At 52.3% G+C, this 24,249-nt stretch overlaps 1 protein-coding gene across 1 annotated transcript in view; it reads right to left on the minus strand.

The window, feature by feature from the left end:
• TG (thyroglobulin) overlaps positions 1 to 24,249 on the minus strand; it is a 246,551-nt gene that overhangs the window by 202,288 nt on the left and 20,014 nt on the right. Inside the window, exons 10-20 of the mRNA XM_041768575.1 lie at positions 23,658 to 24,245; positions 19,136 to 19,375; positions 15,328 to 15,465; positions 14,881 to 14,958; positions 14,233 to 14,345; positions 11,549 to 11,651; positions 10,360 to 10,560; positions 5,916 to 6,128; positions 4,256 to 4,410; positions 2,256 to 2,412; positions 552 to 776 (exon numbers count right to left, since the gene is read on the minus strand). Coding sequence (XP_041624509.1) covers positions 552 to 776; positions 2,256 to 2,412; positions 4,256 to 4,410; positions 5,916 to 6,128; positions 10,360 to 10,560; positions 11,549 to 11,651; positions 14,233 to 14,345; positions 14,881 to 14,958; positions 15,328 to 15,465; positions 19,136 to 19,375; positions 23,658 to 24,245 — 2,211 coding nt within the window. The remainder of the gene's footprint in view (positions 1 to 551; positions 777 to 2,255; positions 2,413 to 4,255; positions 4,411 to 5,915; positions 6,129 to 10,359; positions 10,561 to 11,548; positions 11,652 to 14,232; positions 14,346 to 14,880; positions 14,959 to 15,327; positions 15,466 to 19,135; positions 19,376 to 23,657; positions 24,246 to 24,249) is intronic.

The raw sequence follows: 24,249 nt of genomic DNA on the forward strand, positions 1-24,249 counted from the left end.
CTGGAGGATGATAAATGTTGTCTTAAGGCACGGAGTCTGGGGTGACTTGTGATGGTGGCCACGGGGAATTCATGCTGCTTCCATTCTAGAAATTTGCAGGTACGTTCTTGAAAAAACTGCTTCCAAAGCCACAGAGGGTAAGGGTAAGGAAGGACAGCCCCGGTAAACCTTTGCCAGGAATCCCTTCCCCCAAGTGGTCATGCCCTGGGCTCATCGATGGCCGTTTGGACATGGAGCTAACACATTGCTATAACCAGACTAAGAAATGTCAGTGAACATGCAAGATGCACATCAGCCTTCTCCACAAAGACAGTACAGCCCAGACCCCAGAAGTGAGAAGAAGGATCGCTGTATCGTGTCACCTGTGCCTCTGTTTTCAGCTGCTACCAGAGGGGGTGAGGACCATGTGCCCCTGCACAGTGGATCACTGAATGACTCTGGCGGAACAGTGAAATGAATGATTCCCTACTCTGTATGTGCGGAGTGACCTGCCTCCAGTGCTCTTGGAGCCTTTTCCACAGCCTCAGTCCCAGGGGAGGGGAAGGACCTACCACACCCCCGTGGGTCCTGAGGGGCATTGCTGGGAGCCAAGACTTGATGGAATCCTTCCAAGCACCCGAACCATGTCCTGGGAGAGGTGCCGAAGCGGTCCCCCTGAAGGAAGTAGATGGAGGTGTCTGCTGGGAAAGTCTTGGAATCTAGGTGAAGCTGGAACCCTCCACTCTGGATCAGATCCGTGAAGCGTCCAATGAGATCCTTGCCAACTAAGGCCTCCTCTGTAAGACACAGGAGGCAGGAGTGTCAGCACTATTCTCTGCAAGGACCAGAACCACCTAGAAAGTCTACATGGAAGGAAGATATAAGCATTACCTGGTTTCTCGTTTTACAGAGGGAGAAACTGAGGCCCACAGAAGAGGACAGATTGGCCCAATCCTATACAGGAGTCAGAAGCACCACTAGGACTTTAACCCAGATCCCTGGATCCTGTCGTTTCTGTGGCATCACCATGAACCCCACTGGTCCAAGATATCATGTCTTCACCCACTATTGGAAGGTGCTCTGTGTAGATACACAACTATCCCAACGTTTGGCAAGCCACCATCTCTGCACCTCCATCTCCCCACCTGCAAAATGGGGCTGACAATGCCTCTCTTGCAGTGAGTGAGGATTATAAGAGCAAATATGGGTGACGGGACCACTCAAAGAGAAGGCTTAGCCTCCAGGAGGCAACACAGCCTTCCACGTCAGTGGTTGGTTAAACGCTGAAGAGGCCTCCAGCTGTGGTCCTGTATTTCCTAGGAAGAAACCAGAGGGGCGTCACATCTGGAGCTGGGACGGATTCCCTTAGACAATGAACTTTCATGCTACGGCAGGCCATCGTAGAGCCAGCCCAAGGCCTGAAACCATGGTCGTCAGCATGGACGCCAGGAATAAACATCTCCTCCTTTTGCAGATCAAACATCTCCTCCTTTTGCAGAATCACAGATTTTTTTGCAAATCAAAAATTTTGCAAATCTAGAGCCTGAATCTTCCAGGTTCTTTCCAGAGGAGGAAGAAAAGGACGCCTGATTCCTAATGCTGTTTGGGGGACACTATTGCCACGAGGACTGCAGAATGACAGAGATTCAGTTGGCCGCCTTCAGGGTCACACTCTGGCAGCATCTTCCAGATGCTCCCCCTCATAAAACAGAGGCCCAGCTGCAGCCAGCGCTGACCCTGGGTGTTTAGCTGCTGGATTGTAGAAGAGCAAAGGGGGCTCCCCACCCCCTGGTCAGCAATAGGGGTTATGTCTACACTGGCTCATGGCACAGCCACAACGTCCACACTGCTCATCCATCTTGCATCCTTCTACTCTCTCAATTCATCCACACACCTGCCCCACTTTACACGGTGTAATAATGGGGTTTAAATAGCTTAAGTGGTCTGAGACATTTTATAATTGCAAGGGTGTAGAGCATATATTATAAACCAATTCGGATCTGCCACTCGCCCCCACCCTCCCCTTCTTCACACCTGTCTCCCCCTCTGTGCCTGGGAAATCCAGAGAAGAATTAGAAATTATCCACAGAAAAGCAATCGGATGCTATTGCTTAACTCTCATAAGCTACTAGCAGGACACCATTGATTTTTATATACGTTTTTAACCATTGGCTTCTCTGACAGTCAGGGATGGAATTCGCTAGATCCTCACAAGGCATCACTGGCTCCCCCTGACAGATGGAGAAACAGAGCCTCAGAGAAGCTGCACAACCTACCAATGTCATGCAAATCAGGAAGAGAGGCCGGTGGGACATCCTCCAGGTGCAACTTCCACGTGACATTCACTCCTAAACGCTCTCCGGTCACACACTCCACCTGTACCGTGGAGCTGTCGCAGACAGGAATGGAAACAGGGGTCCCCAAAGTCTTTGCCTACATGGAGACAGGTGCCTTTAGCTCAAGAACACAGAGTGGCTGGGGCTCGGGGGTGCTCAGATGATTATGTGTCTGACTCTTTATTTTGGCTCAGGCTGTGATCTCAGGGTCATGAGACTGAGCCCCAACTTGGGCGCAGAGCCTGCTCAAGATTCTCCCCTTCCTCTGCCCCTCCCTGCTCTCTCTCAAACACACAAACAATAAAAAAAGAACAGAGTTGGAAGACAGCTTAGCTGAGCCCACACCAGGTTCCAGAACGTGCCCGTGCCTTATGTTACTCCCCCCAACCCTCCCTCCAATCCGACCCCAGGGGCCAAGGCTCTACTAACTCTCCTTACCCCTCAGAGGAACACGAGGGGGCCAGTCACCTGGGCACAAATCAAAGTTGAGTCCGGTTCAGGCGGGACTCCTCTTCCCTATTGCGTTAGTATATGATTACAATCTGTCCTGACCACCTTACTTGGCATCTGACTTTATCACTGACAGTGCTCAGTGCCTGCAACCATGCCTAGCCTGTGATAGGCACCCAAATGTTTGTTAAATGGGAGAATAAAGGAACGAATGAGCAAATTTGGTGTAATTAGAGTCCAAATCTAGATCTGGACTTAGCTCTGTGAAATCCTGGGCAACTTACTGAACCTCACTGGGCTTTAGTTCACACACTTATAAACCAAGAGCTACTGAGCTTCTAGCACGCACCAGGAACCCAGCCTGGGCTCGGTAATTAATACATATTACTGCTATTGTTGCCAAGTACATTTCTTTGGATAAAAGGGGGAAATATATGTTTCTATTTGTCTTAGAATCACAACTCTGTGCATTTAGTTTTGTGAAAAAGTATGTTCTCCAAAATTCTTAGCATAAGGTGCTAAAACTGGGCCACTCTTTGAGATGACAAGTTTGGGGCAGAACAAGAATTTGTTAAACTGAGTGGCTATTTTTTTGGGGGAGGGGGGGTTAAGATATGTTTATTTGAAAGAGAGAGAGAGGTAGCACATGAGCAGGGGAGGGGCAGAGGGAGAGGGAGAGAGAGAGAGAATCTCAAGTAGACTCTTTGCTGAGCGCAGAGCCTGATGCAGGGCTTGAGCTCTGGACCCTGAGGTCATGACCTGAGCCAAAATCAAGAGTTGGATGCTTAACCAACTGAGCCACCCAGGTGCCCCTAATTGAGGGACTTCTAAAGACTCCTCCCCTGAATACTTGTGACTTGGAATCACAGGAGCCTTTACCCACTCTATAGGAAAAAACTCTGATATTCATTATTCATGTTACTAGGCCTGTCTGCTGGCACACACTATCTTCCTTCCAGGGACGATCCGTAAGGCCTTCCAGTGGGTTTGTTAAAGACACGTCTGGCACAGTGGTTCAGGGAGTACATGCTGGCCTTTCAGTCTTCCTACACCCTGTTCCCGGGCTCTTCCTCTGAAGGTGGTGGTCGTACTACACAGGCGTGTCCAGCTCTGTCCTCAAGTCATCTGCTGAGCTCTACAATTCCCAGCTGTGTGACTCTGGACAGTTATGTTCATGCTCTGGGCTTCACCCCCCTTATCCACAAAACAGGAGTAACAATAGCGTCCCCATGAAGATCACTACTCCACGCCAACAGCGCACTGTGCCTGGCACATCATGGGTGCTCAGCGCATGTCTGGTTTAACATCTCTACATAGAAAGGATGGCCAGGGATGAGTACGGATTCCACCCCCACCACTACGCGACCAGCCTTGGCCAAAGTACTTTCTCGTTTGCCTATGGGTAAAACGAGTGAGAGCTGAACCCTAGGTCTATTTGAGCCCTGAGCCCAGCCCAAGCGCCCCACTCATGCAGAAGGTCAGCCACATACCTGGATCTGACAAAAACCACGGGCCTCGAGCTCGTCTGCTAGAAAGACCTGGAAGGCCGGCAGTAAGCCCGCGTAGTCGGCGCTGCACATCTTGCCTGGCGGGAGCCGGAGCTGGAACTGCCCTTGGGTCTGGAAGGTCTGCCACAGGTGGGGCCCTGCAGGCGAGCGCCAGAGGTCAGCAGACACAGGCAACAGACCCATGGGATTTTTTTTCCTCTGCACAAAGAATCCTCCTTCATGTAGCTTAGACCACACGAGCAGTACCGTCCACACCGTCGTGCTCGGAGTCTGAACACTTCCTGGCACGACGGCTTGTCTCTGAACGTACTTAGCACCCTCTCGGCAAGCTCAGTCCTGCCTCAGCCTCTAAACCAGGCTGCTCTACATTTTGGGGGTCCTGGACCTTCTTCTTGGAAAATCTTCCATCTTCTCTCACTTTCACACGGGGCCACTATCTATGATTTCGCCAGAGAAGCGGGGACACCACAGACTATACGAAAGACATACTCTAAGGTTGTTCAGTGCACAGCCTACACAGTCATACACAGCGGCCCTGCACACAACTTTAAGAGCTCAAGACCCATATCCCTCTTCTCCTAAGTGTCCTGCTCTAGATCTAGTCTTGACAAGCCTGGTCTTAGTCTCAGCTTAGGCCACTTCATCACAGGCAGGTGGACAGACCACTTATTTGTTCGAATCACATTGACCTTTCTCTGGATTACATTTTTTAGGGCAGGGGGGATGAGACAAAGGGAAAGAGAGAATCCTAAGTAGGCTCTATGCCCAGTACAGAGCCCAATGCAGGGCTCAATCCCACCACCCTGAGATCATGACCTGACCCAAAATCAAGAGTGAGATGCTTAAATAACTGAGCCACCCAGGTGGCTCTCTGGATACCATTTTCTATCCCAGAAAGCTTTGCCATAAATACTGTCTTTTGACAGCCACCCAGAGCCTTGTGACAGTCCCAGGATCTGGGTCTCTCTCTCAGATACCCCTCTCAGGGCCCTGGGAGGACCCAGTGCCGGGACCCAGCGCCCACCCCTGCCTTGCCAGGCTGTGAGTAACCATGGCCAGCCTCAGCCAAGGCAGCTGCAGTCAGAGCTCGAAGTTGCCTCACAGCCGTGTGGGCGTGCAAACAGGCACAGTGGGCGAGCAGGAGAGGAACTCGGCTGACATTCAGGCAGCCCAGACCCACAGCCACCAGAACTGATGTCCCCAGGAGCAGGGTCCATGCCCCAGCACTGCCAACCACTAGCCTGGAGCCCCAGATGGACCCGGGGGAGAGGCTGGTGAGTCGGCGTCACTCCCAGAGGCCAGGCAAACAGCTCCGAGCATCTCAACCCCACAGTGACCAATATGCCCATCGGAACACCTACCTCCTGAATATGCTCCTGGAGCCAAGCTATCCCAGGAGAGCCCAACATGAGGGCCGGTTCTCCCAAGGAGCAGATTGCTCCAGAGAAGCCCCAAATAAAGCTTAACCCGAGGAGTCTCTGAAGCACATCTGCTCCTTCTAGAAGAACGTGCTTCCCTGGGGCCTCTCTCCTGCTCCTGAGGCCACCTGGCTTACCACGGGAATGCTACCCTCGGGCAGGGAAGATGCAGGTGCTCAGGCCCTGAACCCCGGGAGAAAGCAGGGTGCTGGGGGGACACTCACGCTGGCAGGCCTGGGGCTGCGGCGGCTGTGACAGCCAGCGACCCTCCTTGAGGCTACACACCAGCGGCCCTGGCAGGAACGCACTCCAGTAGCCCCGGCGACACAGAAGCTGGCACTGCTGGATGGGGGCCCCTCCCAGGCCCGAGGCTCGCTCACACACAATCACTCCACCGGCCACATCCGACGTGTTGAACGGCAGTGGGCACCGCGGGCCTAGAAGGAAAGAGGGAACTGTAGGCACCACCTGTACAAGGGGGCTCTGACCCCTGCCCCCTCCACCTGCCCCTCTTCTTGGGCGACCCCATCCGCTCTGCTTTAACAGACTCCTGAGCAGGAACCACTCGCAGATCTCTGTCTCCTGCGTGGAGCCTCTGAGCTCCTTCCCACCTGCAAGTCCAGTTGCCAACTGGTCTTCTCCACCTCAAAGCCAGTGCGCCAGACCTCCTCGCCTGCAGCTGGGTCTGCTCCCGCCTCAGTGTCCCCAGCTCAACACGTGGCATCCCGAGCCTGGCACGTGGCAGTCTCCCAATGGTCCCATGCCCTCTGCCCAGAGCCAGCAAGGCCTGCTGATGACCCCTTCCTGATTTTCCATCCCCAGGGCACCCCCTTCATTTGGGCATCAGCCACCTGTTCCCAAACTGCTACCTACAGAAGCTTCCACAGCCACCTTTCTGCTCCTACAGCCAACACAGGCCCTGCTGCCAGCAGAGAAGCTTCGGGGAAGCTGGACATGGCTCTCAATTGCCCTGAGGACCCGCTGGCCCACCGTCCCCCTCTGGTCTTGTCCCCTCCAGCTCCTCTGCCTCCGCAGGACTGTTGAGCCCCGAACACAGCCGGCCTGCACACCCCGAGCCCTTCCCTCCTGGGATCGAGTCCCGCATCGGGCTCCCTGCCCAGCTGCCTACAGGGCTCCTGTTCTCACCCTCCATCATCAGCTCAGCATCTCCAGCTTTCTACCACCTTCCGTGGCCCTCGCAGGTGAGCGTAGCGAGCTCTCAGGCCTCCTGCTGTCTACCATCCAAGACTCATCATCCGCACACTGCTCTCCCCAGCGCGCGGAGCCATGGCAGGAAAGGGGGGCTCTCCTCTGTTCTCCCAGAACACAAGCTCTGGGAATATGTGTTAAATAAGTGGGCGAACAAGTAAATGAAAGGACACACTCGGTGGGACACTGTCATACTTGAGCAGGGGGTTAGTTCGGTCACTCTCGGGCACAGTCCTGCTGCCGGTGCTTGTCTGGTTTTGACATCTGCGATGTGATTCGAGGGGGCGTGGGGCCTCAGAGATGGAGAGCGACCCATTCTGACCTCCAGGGTACGGCCTGGCCTTCTTTTAATACCAACATGGGGCTCGGGCCGAGGCTTTGCAGTGATCAGCTGTGGGCTTATGGAGTTGGCTCTCACCAAGTGCTGGGTGTCTGTGGGCACGGCCAGAGTCAGCCTGTGGGCTCCGGGGCCAGCCTGCCAGGCTTTGAATCCTGGCTCAATCATTTCCCACCTGAGCATCCTACAGCATGTTAATTAACTCCTCTGTGACTCAGTTTCCTCACCCATAAAATGATGAGGGCAGCAATGATGCCCACCTCCTAAGGACGGTGTGAATCAAAATGAATTAAGGCATGTGAAGAGCTCAGAAGAGCCACCGGCATGTGTAATAAGTGGCCGTTACTGTTGGTTGTTATTATTATTAATAACCCCAAGAAGACTACATTAGTGCCTGCACTGGAAATTTTAGGGTGTGAATGAACCTTTTCAGAACAAAGAAAGAGCATTCTGCATGCCACAAGGGTAAGCCTCCCACAGCCATCCTGTCTGAGAGTCGCCAGGAATTTCCGAGGTCATGAGAAGACTCCATCATGGTCAATATTTTGTTGCACCAAGACAAGCCGTGAAGTAGGCAGCCCTGGTATTATCATCCCCCCTTTACAGATGAAGAAACTGAGTTTTGAGGGTTTGGAGGGACAGAGCCAGCCCTCGGGCACAGGTCCTCTGAATCTCACTGCCACCGCGGCAGGCAAGGGCCGCGCTTCCCCTTCCTGGGTGCTGCTGCTCAGAGATGGGAACCCCCCTCCACTGTCCCTTCCTCTGTGCTCCCCAGGCACCAGCATATCCCCTTCGGAGCCCTCCACACTGGTGTTACAATGGCCCGCCGACATCTCCAAGGGCCCGGCTCTATTCTGGCTCCGGCAGGGGTCATTTCAGAGGAGCTAAGTGACCTGCCCAGGGACACTCAGCTCGGTCACCGTGTGCTGGAGCTGCCGTGAGGGCCTCCCCTGAACTGATTTCACCTTCAAAGCAACTTTGTGAGGTGGGATTGTTGCCACTGTCGCCGCACAGGTGAGGCCACAGGTGAGCACGGGGAGGGTAATCCTTCTGCCCTGAGTCCTAGGGGCCTGAGTCCTAGTCCCCTGAGGCTGTGCTCCGAATCACCAGGCTGAGAAGTAGACAGAGACTATCTGAATGAATCCTGACAATGACTCGAGAAATTGCTACAGGGATCCCTGTCCACTGCACAGACTGGGAAACTGAGGCCAGAGAGGTTAAGGGACTAGCCCGAGGTCACCCAGCGAGGGGGTGGAAGCGTTGACGAACATTCAGGTCAGCCTGGCCCCCACACCCAAGTTTCCTCCTCCAGGCTCTGCAGATCTGCCCTTCTTGATGCTGACTGTCCGGCTTGCTAGCTGTGTGACTTTGGGCATGGTCACAAGTGTCCTCCATAATACAGGGAGACGGGACTGTTCTATCTATTTATCTACACCATTGGGAGGCAAAGCTGAAATGAGTGATGTGAAAAGCACCTCTTAGCAGGTAAATCTCTGCACGCACGAGCTGCTGTCATGGAATCCTGCAGGGCCACGTTGCATAGGGTCTTCCCCAAACCTTACAAGAGCTGTGCTCCCAGACCTGCTCCTGAAGAGGACCCATCGGTCTATTCCCTCAGTCCCAGACACTGAGGGCCACTCTCAGATGTGGATGGATGGATCCGTCCAAGCAGTCTGGATGCCGACCGCTTCCACCCCGACTAAGGCTACACTGCACCTCTGTGGGAAGCACAGGGCAAGGTGTCCTGCCCATAAAGACCCACAGAGCACCTCCTACAACCCGTGCATGGTGACAGGTGCTGAGGGCCACAGCGATGAGCCTCATGGGGTCCTGCCTTGTCCAGGCTCTGGGCAGAGGGACACACTGGGACCTGGGAGGAAAGGCATGTGGGTAAAGGCGTGGGCACACCACAGGAAGGGGAAGACACAAAAGGGAAGGAGGCCCACAAAGACTGGGGGCAGCTCTTCCTCCCCACTCTTCTTTCATGGGCTCCCCATTTCTTTATAAACATAAATAGAGGGGACATCTGTGTGTCTCTGTGGTTGAGCATCTCCCTTTGGTTCAGACCGTGATCCGGGGTCCTGGGGTCGAGTCCCACATTGGGTTCCCTGCGAGGAGCCTCCTTCTCCCTCTGCCTGTGTCTCTGCCTCTTTCTGTGTGTCTCTCATGAATAAATAAATAAAATCTTTAAAATGTATATACATAAACATATATATACATATATACATATATATATGTATATATATTTATATATAAATCCACAGGAATTCTTTTAACACATATAACCCACTATATATATATATATATATATATATGCCTAACGAAACATCTCCGCAGTCCCAGAATGTTGCTGACAGACTACGAAATTTTAAAATAAAGCAATCAACCAATAAGGACAGTGAAGGAAAGGCAACTGCACTAAAATCAGAATCACAGCGCAGTATTTCTCACTCCTACCAGACGCAATGCCCGAATTTGCAATAAATATTTTTGCAGCATCTCCCTTTACTGTCCTGAAATGGAATTCACCGAGTCTAAGCTACTTGCTCACATATAAATGTTAAGGTGGCTATAACGTCCTGCGGCTTGAGCATATAGGAGAAACAAAAGGTAAGTAACTGAGAATCAGGTAATATATTTTGATCTGTAATCATGCGTTTTAATATTCTAATATATAGCTATATGATATATATTTCAATATTTGATACCAAAAGAATCTTTTGAACTAAAAGTAAAAACAAATGAACGCCTCCACTAATTTCTGAAGCCTCCCTTCTGGGGTGGACCCACGGAGAGCCTGCCATCAGGCCCCATTCCCCACTAGAGGATGGGGAGCCAAGACCCAGAGCCCCCAGCAGGCCAGCACCCGAGCTTCTGAGGTGCCAGCTCCGGAGATCCCTGCACAGAGCCTCCCTTGACTTCAGCTCCAGGGCTGAGCACTTTTAGGAAGTAGACACAGGTTTTGGTATCATGAGAACCAAGGGCAACCACATCCCGCCAGCCCCTCCCTGTGCCCCCTCCCGCCACCACTCTTCTGGTGCCTTGGGAGGCCTCCTCAGCCTGAGCAAAGGAAGTGATGAGCGTCACCCCCGCCACCAGCCCCTCCAGGGGTCACAACTCACTCTCACAGGCCAGCTGGCTCCCGGCCACGCGGGTCCCAGGCACCTCCTCTCCGCTGTCCAGGACACACCAGCAGCTGCCCTGGGCCGGGTCACACTGCACGGGGGAAAATCCTCCGTCCTCTGCCCTGCAGGCTGGGCTATAGCCTGAGCTGGCTCTCCTGGAGAGGGTCCCACTCGAGAGCTCTTCACAGAGGCTCGGGCCTGGACATAAAGACAAGCCAAATGGGCCTTGGCCCACATACCTGCCACCACCCACCGCTCCCAACTGCCACCCAGCACCACCTGCTGCCACCACCTGCAGGGCCTTCCAGGCTCTGGGGCTGTCTTGTCTCCCCACTGGGTGAGGTGTTGGACTAGGACAGGGCCAAGACGGGGCCTTGGTCAGATCCCCACACCCCCTCCACACACACGCACACACACACACACGCACGTACTGCTCTCAAGGAGCTTAGTCTTTAAGGAGATTTAACAGTATACGATGGAATTATAGCTGAGCGTGAGAAGGGGACCACAGACGCTATGCAGGGTAGTCTGCGAGCCCACAGAAAAGCACTGCACTCGCTCTGGAAGGGAGGCCACGAAGACGTCCTGGAAGACCTGACGCGTGGTCTGAGTAGGAATTAGGTCGGGGGCAGGGGAGCGGGGTGGACACGTAGTGCAGGTGGCTGAGCTCAGAGGGTTGTGGGGGAAAAGTGTCCTTCTTGAAAAGTCTGACTATAGTTTATAACACCCGGGTCCCGAGAGCGAGAGATGGGAGAAAGAAGAGAAGCCAAGGAAGGTGCAGGAGCCAGAAACCCAGGGGCCGACGAGCCACGGGGAGCAGCTTGTCCCTAAGGATCCCAGGGATGCAGAGGAGGGACATCAGCACATTTGCACTTTAGGGACATCCTCTGGACGTCACCATGGAAACCAGAGGGCAGGGCCAGGCTGGAGGCCAGGGACCAGGCGGCACAGCTAGCGCCCCCAAGAAAGTCCCAGCACCAGGCTGGTCCAGGCTTCTTGGCTACAGAGCACGGCCCACCCCCTGCCACGCGTGTTTCTCTCGAGAACCCCCGGGGTGAGGGAACACGGCCCCTCTTGCACAGGTCAGGGTAGAGGCCCCCACTGCCCGGGGAGCCGCGGAGCTGGGACCTGGAGCTGGTGCTCACAGCAGGTGTTGGGGCAGGGGGAGGGCGAGGCAGGTACTCACACGGGGCGCTGCTGTCCGTGCCGGGGGGCCTGCCCTCCCCCGAGGCTGGGTCCACACACCAGGTGCCCCCCTCCGACTCCTGCCGCCGGGCAAACTCTCCTGTCTGAGACAAAGCCAAGGCCGCGTCACCCCAGGGAAGATGCTCTTGCAGCCCATGCAGGTCAGTGGACAGACATCCAGAACGTCCCTTTCGAAACAACTGGTGATGGTTTCTCCAGAAAAAAAGAGGTCAAGTGGGGAAGATGTGATCCTGCTCCAGACCTTTGACATCCCTTCTTTTTTTTTTTTTTTTTTTTTTTATTTATTTATGATAGTCACAGAGAGAGAGAGAGAGAGGCAGAGACATAAGCAGGCTCCATGCACCAGGAGCCCGGTGTGGGATTCGATCCCGGGTCTCCAGGATCGCACCCTGGGCCAAAGGCAGGCGCCAAACCGCTGCGCCACCCAGGGATCCCCTTGACATCCCTTCTTTGAACTGGTGGTTACCACGACCCCATGAGGCCAGGCCCACAGTTATCTCCTTTCAGGGTGCGGGAAACTGAGCATCAGAGAGGGGTCCTGTCAGAGAAACATCCCATAGGCAGAGAAGCAGAGCTGGGCTGGGACTAAACCTGTCTGGCCCCAGAGCCCAGCCACCATCCTGAACCAAGGTCCCCCCCGTTCCAGAGATGATTTTCCACAAGCACCTCGAGAAGAGAGGGGGTCTGGAACAACTGTAACAGAGAATAAAGAAATCAGGGGAAGGCCCAGATCATATCTGGTTGGGTCTTCCTCTCCCAAGCTGTCCTGGGACCAGCTGGGGAGCACTGTGCAAGGCCCTTCTATTCACTGGGACTCAATTTCTCAACTAAAAATAAAAGGAGGATGGGACACCTGGGTGGCTCAGCAGTTAAGCATCTGCCTTTGGCTCAGGTCATGATCCTGGAGTCCCCGGATCGAGTCCCGCATCGGGCTCCCTGCATGGAGCCTGCTTCTCCCTCTGCCTGTGTCTCTGCCTCTCTCTCTCTGTGTCTCTCATGAATAAATAAATAAAATCTTTTTTTAAAAAAAAAGAGGAGATAGGACTAGATTGATGCTTGCACATACTCCTTCTAGGAGCTCTTGATGGTAGAGAAATGTCATTTCTCCCACATCTGGAACACATAACTGTAAGAACCAGCAGGTGTACTGCAGCAAACCAGCTGTCTACCAGCTTCCTGGCTGTCCCTGAATGCTTCCCTGAGCTTCTGCTGGCCACTTTTTTTTTTTTTTAAGATTTTTCTTTATTCATTCATGAGAGACACAGAGAGGCAGAGACACAGGCAGAGGGAGAAGCAGGCTCCCTTCCAAGGGCCAATGTGGGCCCTGATCCCAGGACTCCGGGGATCATGCCCTGAGCTGAAGGCAGACACTCAGCCACTGACCCACCCGGGCATCCCTGGCCACTTTTCATTTCATTCTCTGCTGTGCCTCGTCCACGGGCAAGAAATGACAGTAATAACACCTGATATTCACAGAGAACATAACCATGGGGCCGCTCTGTGCCAATCACCCCCATGCCCGGAGTGTCACTCAGTCCCTAGGAGGTGGGGACCCTACTGTCCCCCATTCTACAGAGAGAGGCCCAGAGAGAGGTGCCTGTGGTTGTTGCATAGCTTGTAAGCTATACAGGCAAGATTCAAACCCAAGCAAAGGATGAAGAAAATTTTACAAAATAAAGGCTTAACATTGAGAACGTTCCAGTCACTAACTTAACTTTTCCTAGGGACTTGGGTCAAAGGCACAGCCATCCTGTTGGATCAGTAGAAGGTGTGGGTCCTGTTCCCCAGCCCCTGGGGCCTCCACAGGAGGCAGGGTGAGATACCACCCAATCAGAGCCTGCTCCGAATCGCTTCTCCCTCTGTCAGAAGCTGTGGTTGCTACCTCTCCTTCCCCATGGGCTGACCCTGGTACCCAGGATTGGAGCAGAATAGAAATTCCAGCAGGAGGAGGTTGTTACCCAAGATGAAAAGCTAAATAAGCTAATTTCTCTGTGAAGCTCAGTAGCCACTGGGATCCGTGTCCACATGCCAAACAGCAACAACAGTAAAAAATAATAATAAGGAAACTTCTGCTCATTGACTTGTAGTCTGAGGAACTTCTACAAGGCTGATTTCATCTGGCTTCCAGAAACCCCCCGGGGGGCTGAGTAGAGGCTGCCATCATCCAGCAAGGAAGTGGTTAAGACTCCAGCAAGAACCCTTTTTCTCGGGGAGCTTCACATCAGTTCCTGTGCTCATCCAGCCAACTGAGAAGGGCAATATTATAATATCTTCCATTTATATGAAGAAACAGATACGATGGGCACAGCAATGCAGCCAGGATGACTTTAGATAAAAGCGCAGCAACAACGACAAAAATGCAGATTGCTTTGCAGACAGTTTTCATGGGAGGTATTTCCTTGGGGCCCCAAAGCAATCCTAGCAGTAGGCAGGATAAAAACACGCCCCAGTCTTAGGACAAAATAAAGCAAAGTGGAGCACAGAGAAGGTAGGTAAATTGCCCCAGGTCACACAGCCAGGGGCCGCAGGGTGAAGACAAAAGCCCAGGCCTAGAACTACCTGTGAGTTTTTAACTAAAACAAGTCTACTGAAAACGAGAAAACTCATCCTCGATGTGTGGGAGAAAGCTCTGACTCCCATCATCTCAAACCTTCAGAGCCTTACCTCTAAGCAGGCTGGGATGAACAGGTCTTTTGGAGACGGGTTTCCCTGGGATCCAGCCTGTTTCCAGCTGGAAAGCAGCCCACTGGCTCGAGATTTCTCACAGGCAGTGGGGCCTGAGAGAGAGAGAGAAGCTCTGAACGGGCTGGCCGTGCGGGCCAGGCCCTGCACCTGCACCGGCGTAGATGGAGAGCTGGAACCTCGGCGGAGAAGCGGGCCATGGTTCAGGGACAGAGACCCTTGTGGGGCAGGGTCATCCTTGAGATGTGAAGTGGACCACTGAGGACATGGGTCTGAGCCCCAGGAGAGAGGCTGGCCTCTAGGGCACTTGTGGGATGGTTGTCAGACTGGCAGCCTGCAGAAGTGGACGAAGGTTCCCTGGGGGCTGGTGGGAAGGGGACTCCGGGCTCTTCATCATCGGGGAGTCTCTCCACCCAGGAAGCTGGGTGCACAGACCAGGCAGAGCCAAGATCATGAGAGTCTTCCCAGCTTGGGGATATGGGAAAATGTGGCCTGGCTGCCCTTGGGGGCTAGTCTGAGGGCACTCGGGTGCTGACCCACGAGCATCCCTAGGTTGGGTAACAGCTGTCACCGCCGGCCTAGAGTGCCCACCACCTGCCTCGGCGGGATTGCTCCTCCGGCCTCACTTACACTGCAGGATCCGTGGGGAGCGGGCAGTCAGCGAGGCAGGGACGTACTCTCCCTTGCCGTCCACACACCAGCAGTACCCTAGGACAGAGCCAGGGGTCAGAAGTTCAGGAAGTGCACTGAGGCACATGCCCCGAGGTGTCTCACCCACAACTTTCCTTCTATGCATTCATAGCAGTGCCAGCAAGCCCCCCTTCCATTCCCCCCTGCCCACCACTGTCCACAGTCACACACCCCGATCCATCCAGCAGTGACCCACTTGACCTTCAGGCTGGTAGGTCCCAACTCCCATCATGCAGATGGGAAAACCAAAGTCCATTAAGGGATTTGTCACCAGATGCCAAAGAGGGGCCTAGAGTCCAGCTCACTGGTCCCAGTGCAGAGTCCTCTGCCCCAAATGAAAAGGGAGGTGTCACTCCACGCTCTCCCCCGGTGCCCATCCCCACTCACCTGTCCTGGCATGGCACTGCACAGGCTCCCAGCCTCCCCACACGTCGCACTGGGGCACATAGGGGACAGGCCGCAGGAGGGCAGATGTCCGTGTGGAATCCCCCAAGAGAAAACCGCGTCTCTGATAGAAGTCAAGGGCTGGGGGTGGGAGAGAGGGGAGCAGAAATGTGAGCCCCCAACCTGGAAGGGCCTCGGCCATGTGGGCTCTGTCGCTGACAACGACCACTCACAGCTTTGTGCTGACATAAGGGGGCCTTCTTTTTGATGTGACAAAAATTGTCACCAAAATAGGACAGAGTCCTTAACAGTGGAAAGGCACTCATCAGGTTGTCATTTTTTTTTTTAAGATTTTATGTATTTATTCATGAGAGACACACAGAGAGAGACAGAGACACGGGCAGAGGGAGAAGCAGGCTCCCTGCAGGGAGCCCGATGGGAGACTTGATCCCAGGACCCTGGGATCACGCCCTGAGCCAAAGGCACATGTTCAACCACTGAGCCACCCAGGCGTCCCACATCAGATTGTCCTTTAAAAACAAAAAATATAGGCCACAGTTCAAAGGAGTCACTGTTGTCCTCTTGCAAATCGCTTTCATATGGAGCCGATTGGGTCAGCGACGTGTCCTCAGGCCCGTAAGACGGTGGTGATCACAGATGGCATTTATTTAACGTTCACTATGTACATGCCAAGCACAATCTAAATATGTTTTAGCTCACTGAATCCTCACAGCAACCCTCTATGAGAGGTGCTCTCATCCCACCCGACAAATGGTAAACTGAGGCGCAGGTGTGGGGCATAGCTTACCCCAGGCTCACGGGGGGGGGAAGTGGGGCAGGCTAAGTGACTCCCATGGGGTCCCCCTGCCACCAGATGGCACCATCGTCAGTGCTCAGAGTCCCCTGCCCTGCCTGGCTTCCCCCGCCGCACTCCCCACTATTGATATACTAGATATCGTACCTGTTACTGGGGCTCACAGCTCCCCGCCCTAATCTGATTTGTCCCCAGCACCATCTTCCTCCTAAGTAGACAAGAACTGTCCCCTAGACCCTTTCTCAAGTCGGTGCCTTCTCAACCTCCCCTCACTCCTGCTGGTACTCAGGGTAGATGGGGAGGGAGGGGGGTGCAGCCACAGGGTCACTTCGGGGCAGCCCAGTGAGCCATGGCCGGCCTCACATTGGAGCACATCTTCCCGACTTGCCTTCTGAGAAAGGGGATCATGGCTCCCAAGGGGAGACACCAGCAGCCCATGGTCAGAACCCCTCGAGGAGACCAGGACCCAGAAAGTGGCCTGGTGTGTGGGACACAACTCATGAGGCTGGCGAGCCTCTGCCTCAATCCTGACATGGCACCTCTTGGTTGTCATGAGTGATCTTAGAGGTTACGAGCAAGTGGGCCTTAGTTTCCCCATCGATAAAATGGCTTGAATACTTCCCCAACAGGGTAACTGTCACATTTATATCAAAAGAGCTTGAGCTCCAGGCTCATGCCAAGCAGAGCTGTGTAAAAGGACTCCCACGCCCCTCCCTCACCCTCCTTAGGTCCGAGGACACTGCTACCATGTGTTGTTGGCCAAAGACACCCTGTGATCCTTCATATCTTTTGGTCCTGGGCTCTCAGTCCCCAGACTCTGCAGGACCTGGAGGTCTACACACAAAGAGCTTCCTCTCCTCTGCAAGATTAGAGATGCCTCCTCTCATCCCGAAGGATTCCAGAGAAATGAGCTCCCCTGGTCCTTCTCTGTGGACCCTTCCTCTTTTCACTACCGCCTCAGACATGCAAAATCAGAGTGCACTGCGAGGGGGAGGTGAACTTCCTCAACTTGATTTCTGAAGAAAAATGCCATCATGCCGTTCAAAGACACCATCTCTACGGCACCGACAAGGGCTTCTCCCCTTCTTGTAAAATCTCCCTAATCAGTGCTCACAACTGCAGGAGCATCAGTCCCATGTGTCCCTCTGATGATATCCAAGCTTGCCCAGGGATAACAAAATTGGAATATAACTGGTTTCTTGCCAAAAGCAGAAATCTTTTTAAAAAAGGTGGGGGGCGGGGGACACCTGGGTGGCTCAACGGTTGAGCATCTACTTCTGGCTCAGGGCATGATCCCAGGATCTGGGATCGAGTCCTACATGAGGCTCCCTGTGAGGAGCCTGCTTCTCCCTCTGCCTGTGTCTCTGCCTCTCTCTCTCTCTGTGTCTCTCATAAATAAATAAATCTTAAAAAAAAAAAAAAAAAGCAGAAATCCCTGAGTCTCTGAGGAACAGAGACAAAAAGTGTCTGGGCGTAGGGGAGGGGAGGGGTGGGAAGAGAAAGGAAGTGGGGACAGAAGAAACAAGAAGCGTGGCTTAGCCACATTCACCAGGCTCCATTCACCATGCTATCTGTCAGGCATGGTGCTGGGCCCCATGGGATATAAAGATGAGCAAGACATGGTGCCCTCGTGTTCCAAAAGAGGCAACCGCATGCAGAGACACAAAAAAACAAAGATGGCACTTGGGAGATTCTCACTGGGGTTCACAGAGCAAAGACCCCTGAGTCCCCCTCCCCAGGTGGCAGTAGCAGACACCCCTGGGGGGAAAAGTAGGGAGGCCCTGGCCTGCAGGAGTAGAGGTCTCTCATCTTGGCACAGATGTCATCAGAGGGGGCACCACTTTACTGTTGTGTGACCTAAGCCCAAGGAACCCCAGACAAGGGATCTGCTGAGATCATCAGACAGGGAATTGGGGAACTCGGGATGCTCGCAGTAGAGGACGTCGCTGCCCAGTTGGTGTGGTGTCAGTGAGAGACCTGGGAGAGATATCAGACCTTCCTGCCACAGAGGCCATGGGTGGCGGAGGAAGAGTGGGGGCTCTGAGATGAGACAGCCCCAGGCTCTGGGCACAAGGGATCAGAGGCCCAGGGCCCCAACCATCCAGGCTCTGCTAGCTCTTAACTGGGTTACCTTGGGCATGTGACTGAACCCCAGTCTCTGTGTCTGAAAGAATCACAGATGGTGAGTGTGGCACTGCTCTCATGGAAGAAATGGAGCAGGAAATGCCAAGGCCTGATCATCCCCTGAGCACCGTCGGGGCCTGGCCAGGGGCAGGTTTCAAGTAACGTCGAGCTGCTATCATGGGCTAGAGCACTGTCAGCTCTCTGAGCACGATGCTCCTGCAGGTGGCTTACCACGCTCTCTGGGGTTACTGTCACGTTTAGAGGAGACCGCGTGTGGAAGGGGCCCGAAACCCAGTAGTTTCTCTGTAATAAAGGTTCCGCTCCTTTTTCCCCAGTGGAAGTAGGGGGAAGCTTCAGAATGGGCCATGAGCATTTCGGGCTGGGTCCCCTCACATTCTAAATTTTTTTTTAATTTTTATTTATTTATGATAGTCACAGAGAGATAGAGAGAGAGGCAGAGACACAGGCAGAGGGAGAAGCAGGCTCCATGCACCGGGAGCCCGACGTGGGATTCGATCCCGGGTCTCCAGGATCGCGCCCTGGGCCAAAGGCAGGCGCCAAACCGCTGCACCACCCAGGGATCCCGTCCTCTCACATTCTAGCGAGAATGTCTGGCTGCATGGTGGGCTGCGGGCACCATCTGCAATACGAAGGACCTGCCCCCCAGCAGCTGTGCTGGTGGACTTGGGAATATACTGGAGAGGTGCCATCTTCGACTGGCACCCAAAACCACCTTGTCTTTTCTTCCCCAGGGACCCACCAACCTGGGAAACCAAGGCCACAACGTCCTGAGGAGGACTGGAGAGCAACTGAACTCCAGCCCTTGCTTCCCCAACGAGATGGAACAAGAAACCAGATGTGCGTGACACTCACTAGACTGAGCTGCCAAACGAAGGGCATAATCGCCTCCACTCAGAAACTTCTCTGAGAAAGTCTCCCGGGATGGAGAGAGTCGAGGAAGGGAGAGCTCCTCATCCGTCAGCCAGATTCCTTTGGCCGCTAGGAAACTCTCTCCCAGAGGGAACCAAGAACTGTTGGAAGCCAGGACGATCTCTTCTGTTTCCTTAAGGAACTGCAGGACACGAAGCTTCACCTCCTCACAAGAACCAGGACCTAGGGGAATAAAGACAACACGGCTGGACACTTCGCCCCCTCTGAAGGGTATGCACATATGGGCATGCACACGTGTTTGCCAAGCTGTTTCCTTCACCCAGCTCTTTTTACAGCCTGGAATGTTCCTTCTGTCTCATCTCTACAGTTTCACTCATTCAACATTTACAGAGGACCTGCTATGTAAGGAGATGAGCTATGAAAGCTATGTCTGTGCCACACCAAACATTATCCCAAGCACATTTATACAAATAATCTAATTTAATCTATGCAATAGCCCAATAAGATAGTATTCTTATCTATGTGTTACAGATGAGAAACTGAGGCATGGAGAAGCCATATAACTTAAAGTCAGGTAGGCTCTGTCCTAGCTAGCAAGTAGTTGATTCAAAATTCTAGTCTAGTCAGTATGACTCTAGAACTAGAGATCCTGACCAGCTGCCTTCAATGGAAGGAAGGATGGATGGATGGATGGATGGATGGATGGATGGATGGATGGACGGCTAGATGGATGGGGGAGTGGATAAGCAGATGGATGGGTGGATATCAAAAGTTGAAGGGAAGCACTGTAGGTTAGAGAATTATTCTTGCAAAGAGAAGAGAGCATGGCTCTAAGAACATGGATTTAAATGTCAACTTGATCACAGATTAGCTGTGTAATTTTGGATAATGTGCTTAACTCTTCTGAGCTTCAGTCTTATGATCTGTGAAATGGGGATGACTGGGGCATCTTCTCCATAAGGTTTTTATAATTATTCTATGAGGTGTTGCAGCTGAAGAACTTGGCACAGGGTCTGGCACATGTTGTCTTTGAAAATGTCACTGTTAACAAAAGTCATGCTGGCCATATTCATTCACGACCAATCACTTTGTGAATTCAACAGTGAATGTGTTCAGTGAGTTCTTTTGACAGCACGGAATTAGTAGAAACCCCCGACTTCTGGAGTTTGAAGACATTACTGCTTTCTGTGGATGTTCTTGATCAAGTGATCTATTATACCAATGCCAAGGATTGGGAATCCCTGAAGCAAAAACCCCTATTTAGAAATCTATGCTTGCTATCCATTTCTTCCAGAGTAGAATGAAAATTCTGTAATTGGACATTGAAGATTGTTTTTTTAACAGGTAAGACCTCTTAAAATCTGGTCCAAATTTACCTGTACCTTCTTCTTCCATCACTCCCTCCCCAAACCCTCCTTCCTAAGACACTGACCTTTCCCATGAATGGAATGGGAATGACCTTGACCATTCCCAACACAGCAGACCCTTTTTCATCTACCCCGACTTGGCACATACTATTTCCTCTATGAGGAAGGGCCTGCCGTCCAGGTTTGGCTGGGCAAACATCCTTCACAATCCAGAAGCTGATGCCATGCAAATCTTTATCCAACTCCCCAACCAGTGAGTAGCCCCAATCTCTGGGCATATCCTCCATTGGTCTCCTGTGTTCATAGCCCTAGCATTTCTGTTTATTATTTACATGATGGCATGTCAGGTACCCCTACTGGTCTCTGAGCCCCTGTAGAGCAGACCCCATGCCTTTCTTACGACTATCTTCCCATCATACAGCACAGTGTTTACAGTAGTTGTCCATAGTTGCATATTAAATAAAGAAAGCAGGGTTTCAAACAGACTGGAGATTATGATATGGACAGGAGCTGACCTCATGCCCCTGGAGGCAGGTGCCCCCTGCCCTGTTTATGGATAGGAAGTTACCGGTCACTTCATTATTTATTGTCATTTGTACTATACAGCCATTTAGGAAGGACATTCTATGCACCAGACCTGGCACTTTACATCAATTACCTTTTACAAGGCTCACAATAAACTTTGAGGGAGTTAGTCAACCTAACGCAGACCTTACTGATTAAACCAAAATGGTGACTCTGGCCACAAAGTAGTAGGTGGTAGAAACAGGGCTGAAGTCCCTAGTAGAACTAGCACTGTGTCCTCCAGGCCAGTCCTTCTCAAGGTTTAGGGAGCACCAGAGCCTCCTGGGGAGCTTGGAGAGATGCAGGTGTCATCAGCAGGTTGGGTCCAAGATTCTAAATTTCTAACAACTTCCTGAAATGATGCTAATATTGCTGAACCACACCTGGGGTGCCAAAGCTCCCTGGTCATCAAACCCTTTGGATAACATGCCCTATCAAGAAGAGAGTTTGAGTGTATGCCCCCAAAATATGCCTATTTCTTATGTGGAAAGTGAATACAAGCATGACTATAATAATATACTAGGTACAGGGATCCCTGGGTGGCGCAGTGGCTTGGCGCCTGCCTTTGGCCCAGGGCATGATCCTGGAGACCTGGGATCGAATACCACATTGGGCTCCCAGTGCACGGAGCCTGCTTCTCCCTCTGCCCTCTCTCTCTCTCTCTCTCTCTCTCTCTCTCTCTCTCTCTGTGTGTGTGTGTGTGTGTGTGACTATCATAAATAAATAAAAACATTAAAAAAAATAATATACTAGGTACAGTTTGCTGTTAAAAATATGTAATTGCAAAATCAAAACCAGACCTTTAGAAGGAAAAGATAAAACACTGCCTACAGGTAGAAACTCTAATACTTGCTTCCCAGCGGATTGTCATGTGCCCCCGGGGTGGTCTACTCTCCATGCCTTGGTATTCCCCACGGGAAAGGCCAGCAGACTTTAAGCCTAGTTCAAATGCTGTGCCTGGCACTCAGGCCAGGGTGAGCAAACCTAGATACTAAAGTTACAAGGTGCTTTTGTTCTCAGCAATCTGGGCCTCAAAAATTGGATGCACAGAGGACTAGATTCAGTCTTAAAGCCCCTGAAATAATAGGAATGTCCTCGTGTAAGAGACCTGACCGTTGGTATAGAGAATCTCAAAAAAATGAATGCGGCTTTTTAGACAACAGGCATGCCGATGTCAATGTGTTCACTTGGAGGTTCAGCCTGTTACTGGGACTTGGCACTTCAATGGAGAATCCTAGCTGGGGGAAGCAGGGGTCTCCAGGCGTTGGATATGCCCAGGATACTACTGTTTTCAGCACATGTTCCTATGATCCAACATTCTAAAATTTCACTTGCTGCTGAAGCCTAAACTTTGGCGAATGTCAAAATCATCTGATTAATGTTAACGTTATCTGGAAAGGTGTGGACAGTGTTGAACATTGCAAAGAATGGATTGATAGATTTCTTTGGACTTGAACAGCTGTAATATTAACCATAATATTAGCAATGGCTATTTAGAGAGATTCTCATGTGATAATAAGTGTTGCATCTGTCTCATTATTCATTCAAGCTGCCAGCATGGCCACTTGGTAAGAAGACATTTTAATTTAAAGACAGAGTCAGCCTCATTCTGTTTATGCCTCAGATGCCACATCACAGCTTTCTTATGAGTCCACCTGCCACAAAGCTGAACTTATCAACCTCCTTCAGTTGCTCTGCAATCAGTCCTATGATTAAACCCCTCAAATTAAAGGCACTTTGAAGGCAGAAGCACTTCCTAAGGTCTGGGGCACCTAGCATGTCCTTGTGAATAGGATCATAATGTGTGCTGGCTAATCAAATGTTGCACCTAATTTATGAGCGATTACATAGGGCCAAGAGCCAGGCCATATCCACTTTAAGGCCTTCGTCACCCTAAGATCATGCTTTGCACACAGACGACATCCAGTTCAAATGAGAGGCTTTGATTCAACAAATCGATCATATGAACATTTAAAAATGAACTACGCTAACTTTGCTAACACCTGGCTGCAGAGATGTAGGGAAATCACTTTCTTCCTAGGAGCCTTGGTGTTGTGGTCCAAATGTTTGTGTCTGCCTAGCATTTATGTATTGAAGCCCCAACTCCTAAGGTGACGGATGGTACTTGAGGTGGGACCTTTGGGGGGTGACTAGGTTTAGAAGAGGTCGTGAAGGTGGGGCACTCTGGATGGGATTGGTGTCTTTTAAAAAGATGAAGAGACCAGAGCTCTTTCTATCTGCCATGTGAATACCCAGAGAGAAGGTGGTTTTCCGCAAGCTGGGAAGACGGTTCTCACTGGGAATGGGATCTGCAGGCACCCTGATCTTATATTTCCACCCTCACATTTTTCTGTAAGAAATGTCTGTTGATTAAGTCCCCCCCAGTCTATGATATTCTGTTACAGCAGCCAGAGCTAGGTGCTGGCTGCTGGGTGCCTTTGGGTGCCTCAACCACTGAAGACATGTAGCTGGCCATATCCAAACTCCATGCCAGTTCTGACACTAAATACGCCCCTACCAGACCTCCTCTGCATAAAAGCACAGACTCAGCTCTCCGCTGTGGCTTAACTCACATGCTGGGACCTTGCTCGGCTCTGTCCGGGTGCCTTCCAGTTCTCGACCAGCTTCAGAGACACACCAGCAGCTCCGAAGGTCGAAGTGTGCCAGAGGAGCGCTGAAGTCTGAGTAGGCCCCTGGGTATCGGCTGAGCTGGCCATTCAGGATCTGCCAAAAGAGGTAGGGCTCCAGGAGGATGTTCCCTCCAGGCTGGGTCCGGTTGCCTTCCATCACCGCCAGCGGAACATCTTCGAAAGATGGGTATCTCGCCAGCCCCGGGAAGATGCCCTGTTGGCCAGCCGCGTACAGACTTTGAATAAAGAGGCGAAAGCTTCCAGAAGCAGCTTCTCTATAGCTCATGATCTTCATGAGCAGCTCGGCAGGGGTCAGCTCCTGGCCACTGTTGTTCTGGGCCTCCCATCGCTCGTACCACTCAAAGGCCTGCTCGGGGGGCCCATCGCATTGCACGGGCCTCCACTGCCCAGTGGTGCTGCACTGTGGGATGTAGCTGCTCGAGAAGGTGGGCAGCATGCTGGAGTCCGAGCCCAGCGCTCGCACTATCCCCAGGAAGGCTTGCTCGGCCTGTAACTGACACGGCGTGGGGCCTGG

Source organism: Vulpes lagopus, chromosome 9, assembly GCF_018345385.1.
Source record: "Vulpes lagopus strain Blue_001 chromosome 9, ASM1834538v1, whole genome shotgun sequence".
In the NCBI taxonomy this organism is placed as follows: domain Eukaryota; kingdom Metazoa; phylum Chordata; class Mammalia; order Carnivora; family Canidae; genus Vulpes; species Vulpes lagopus.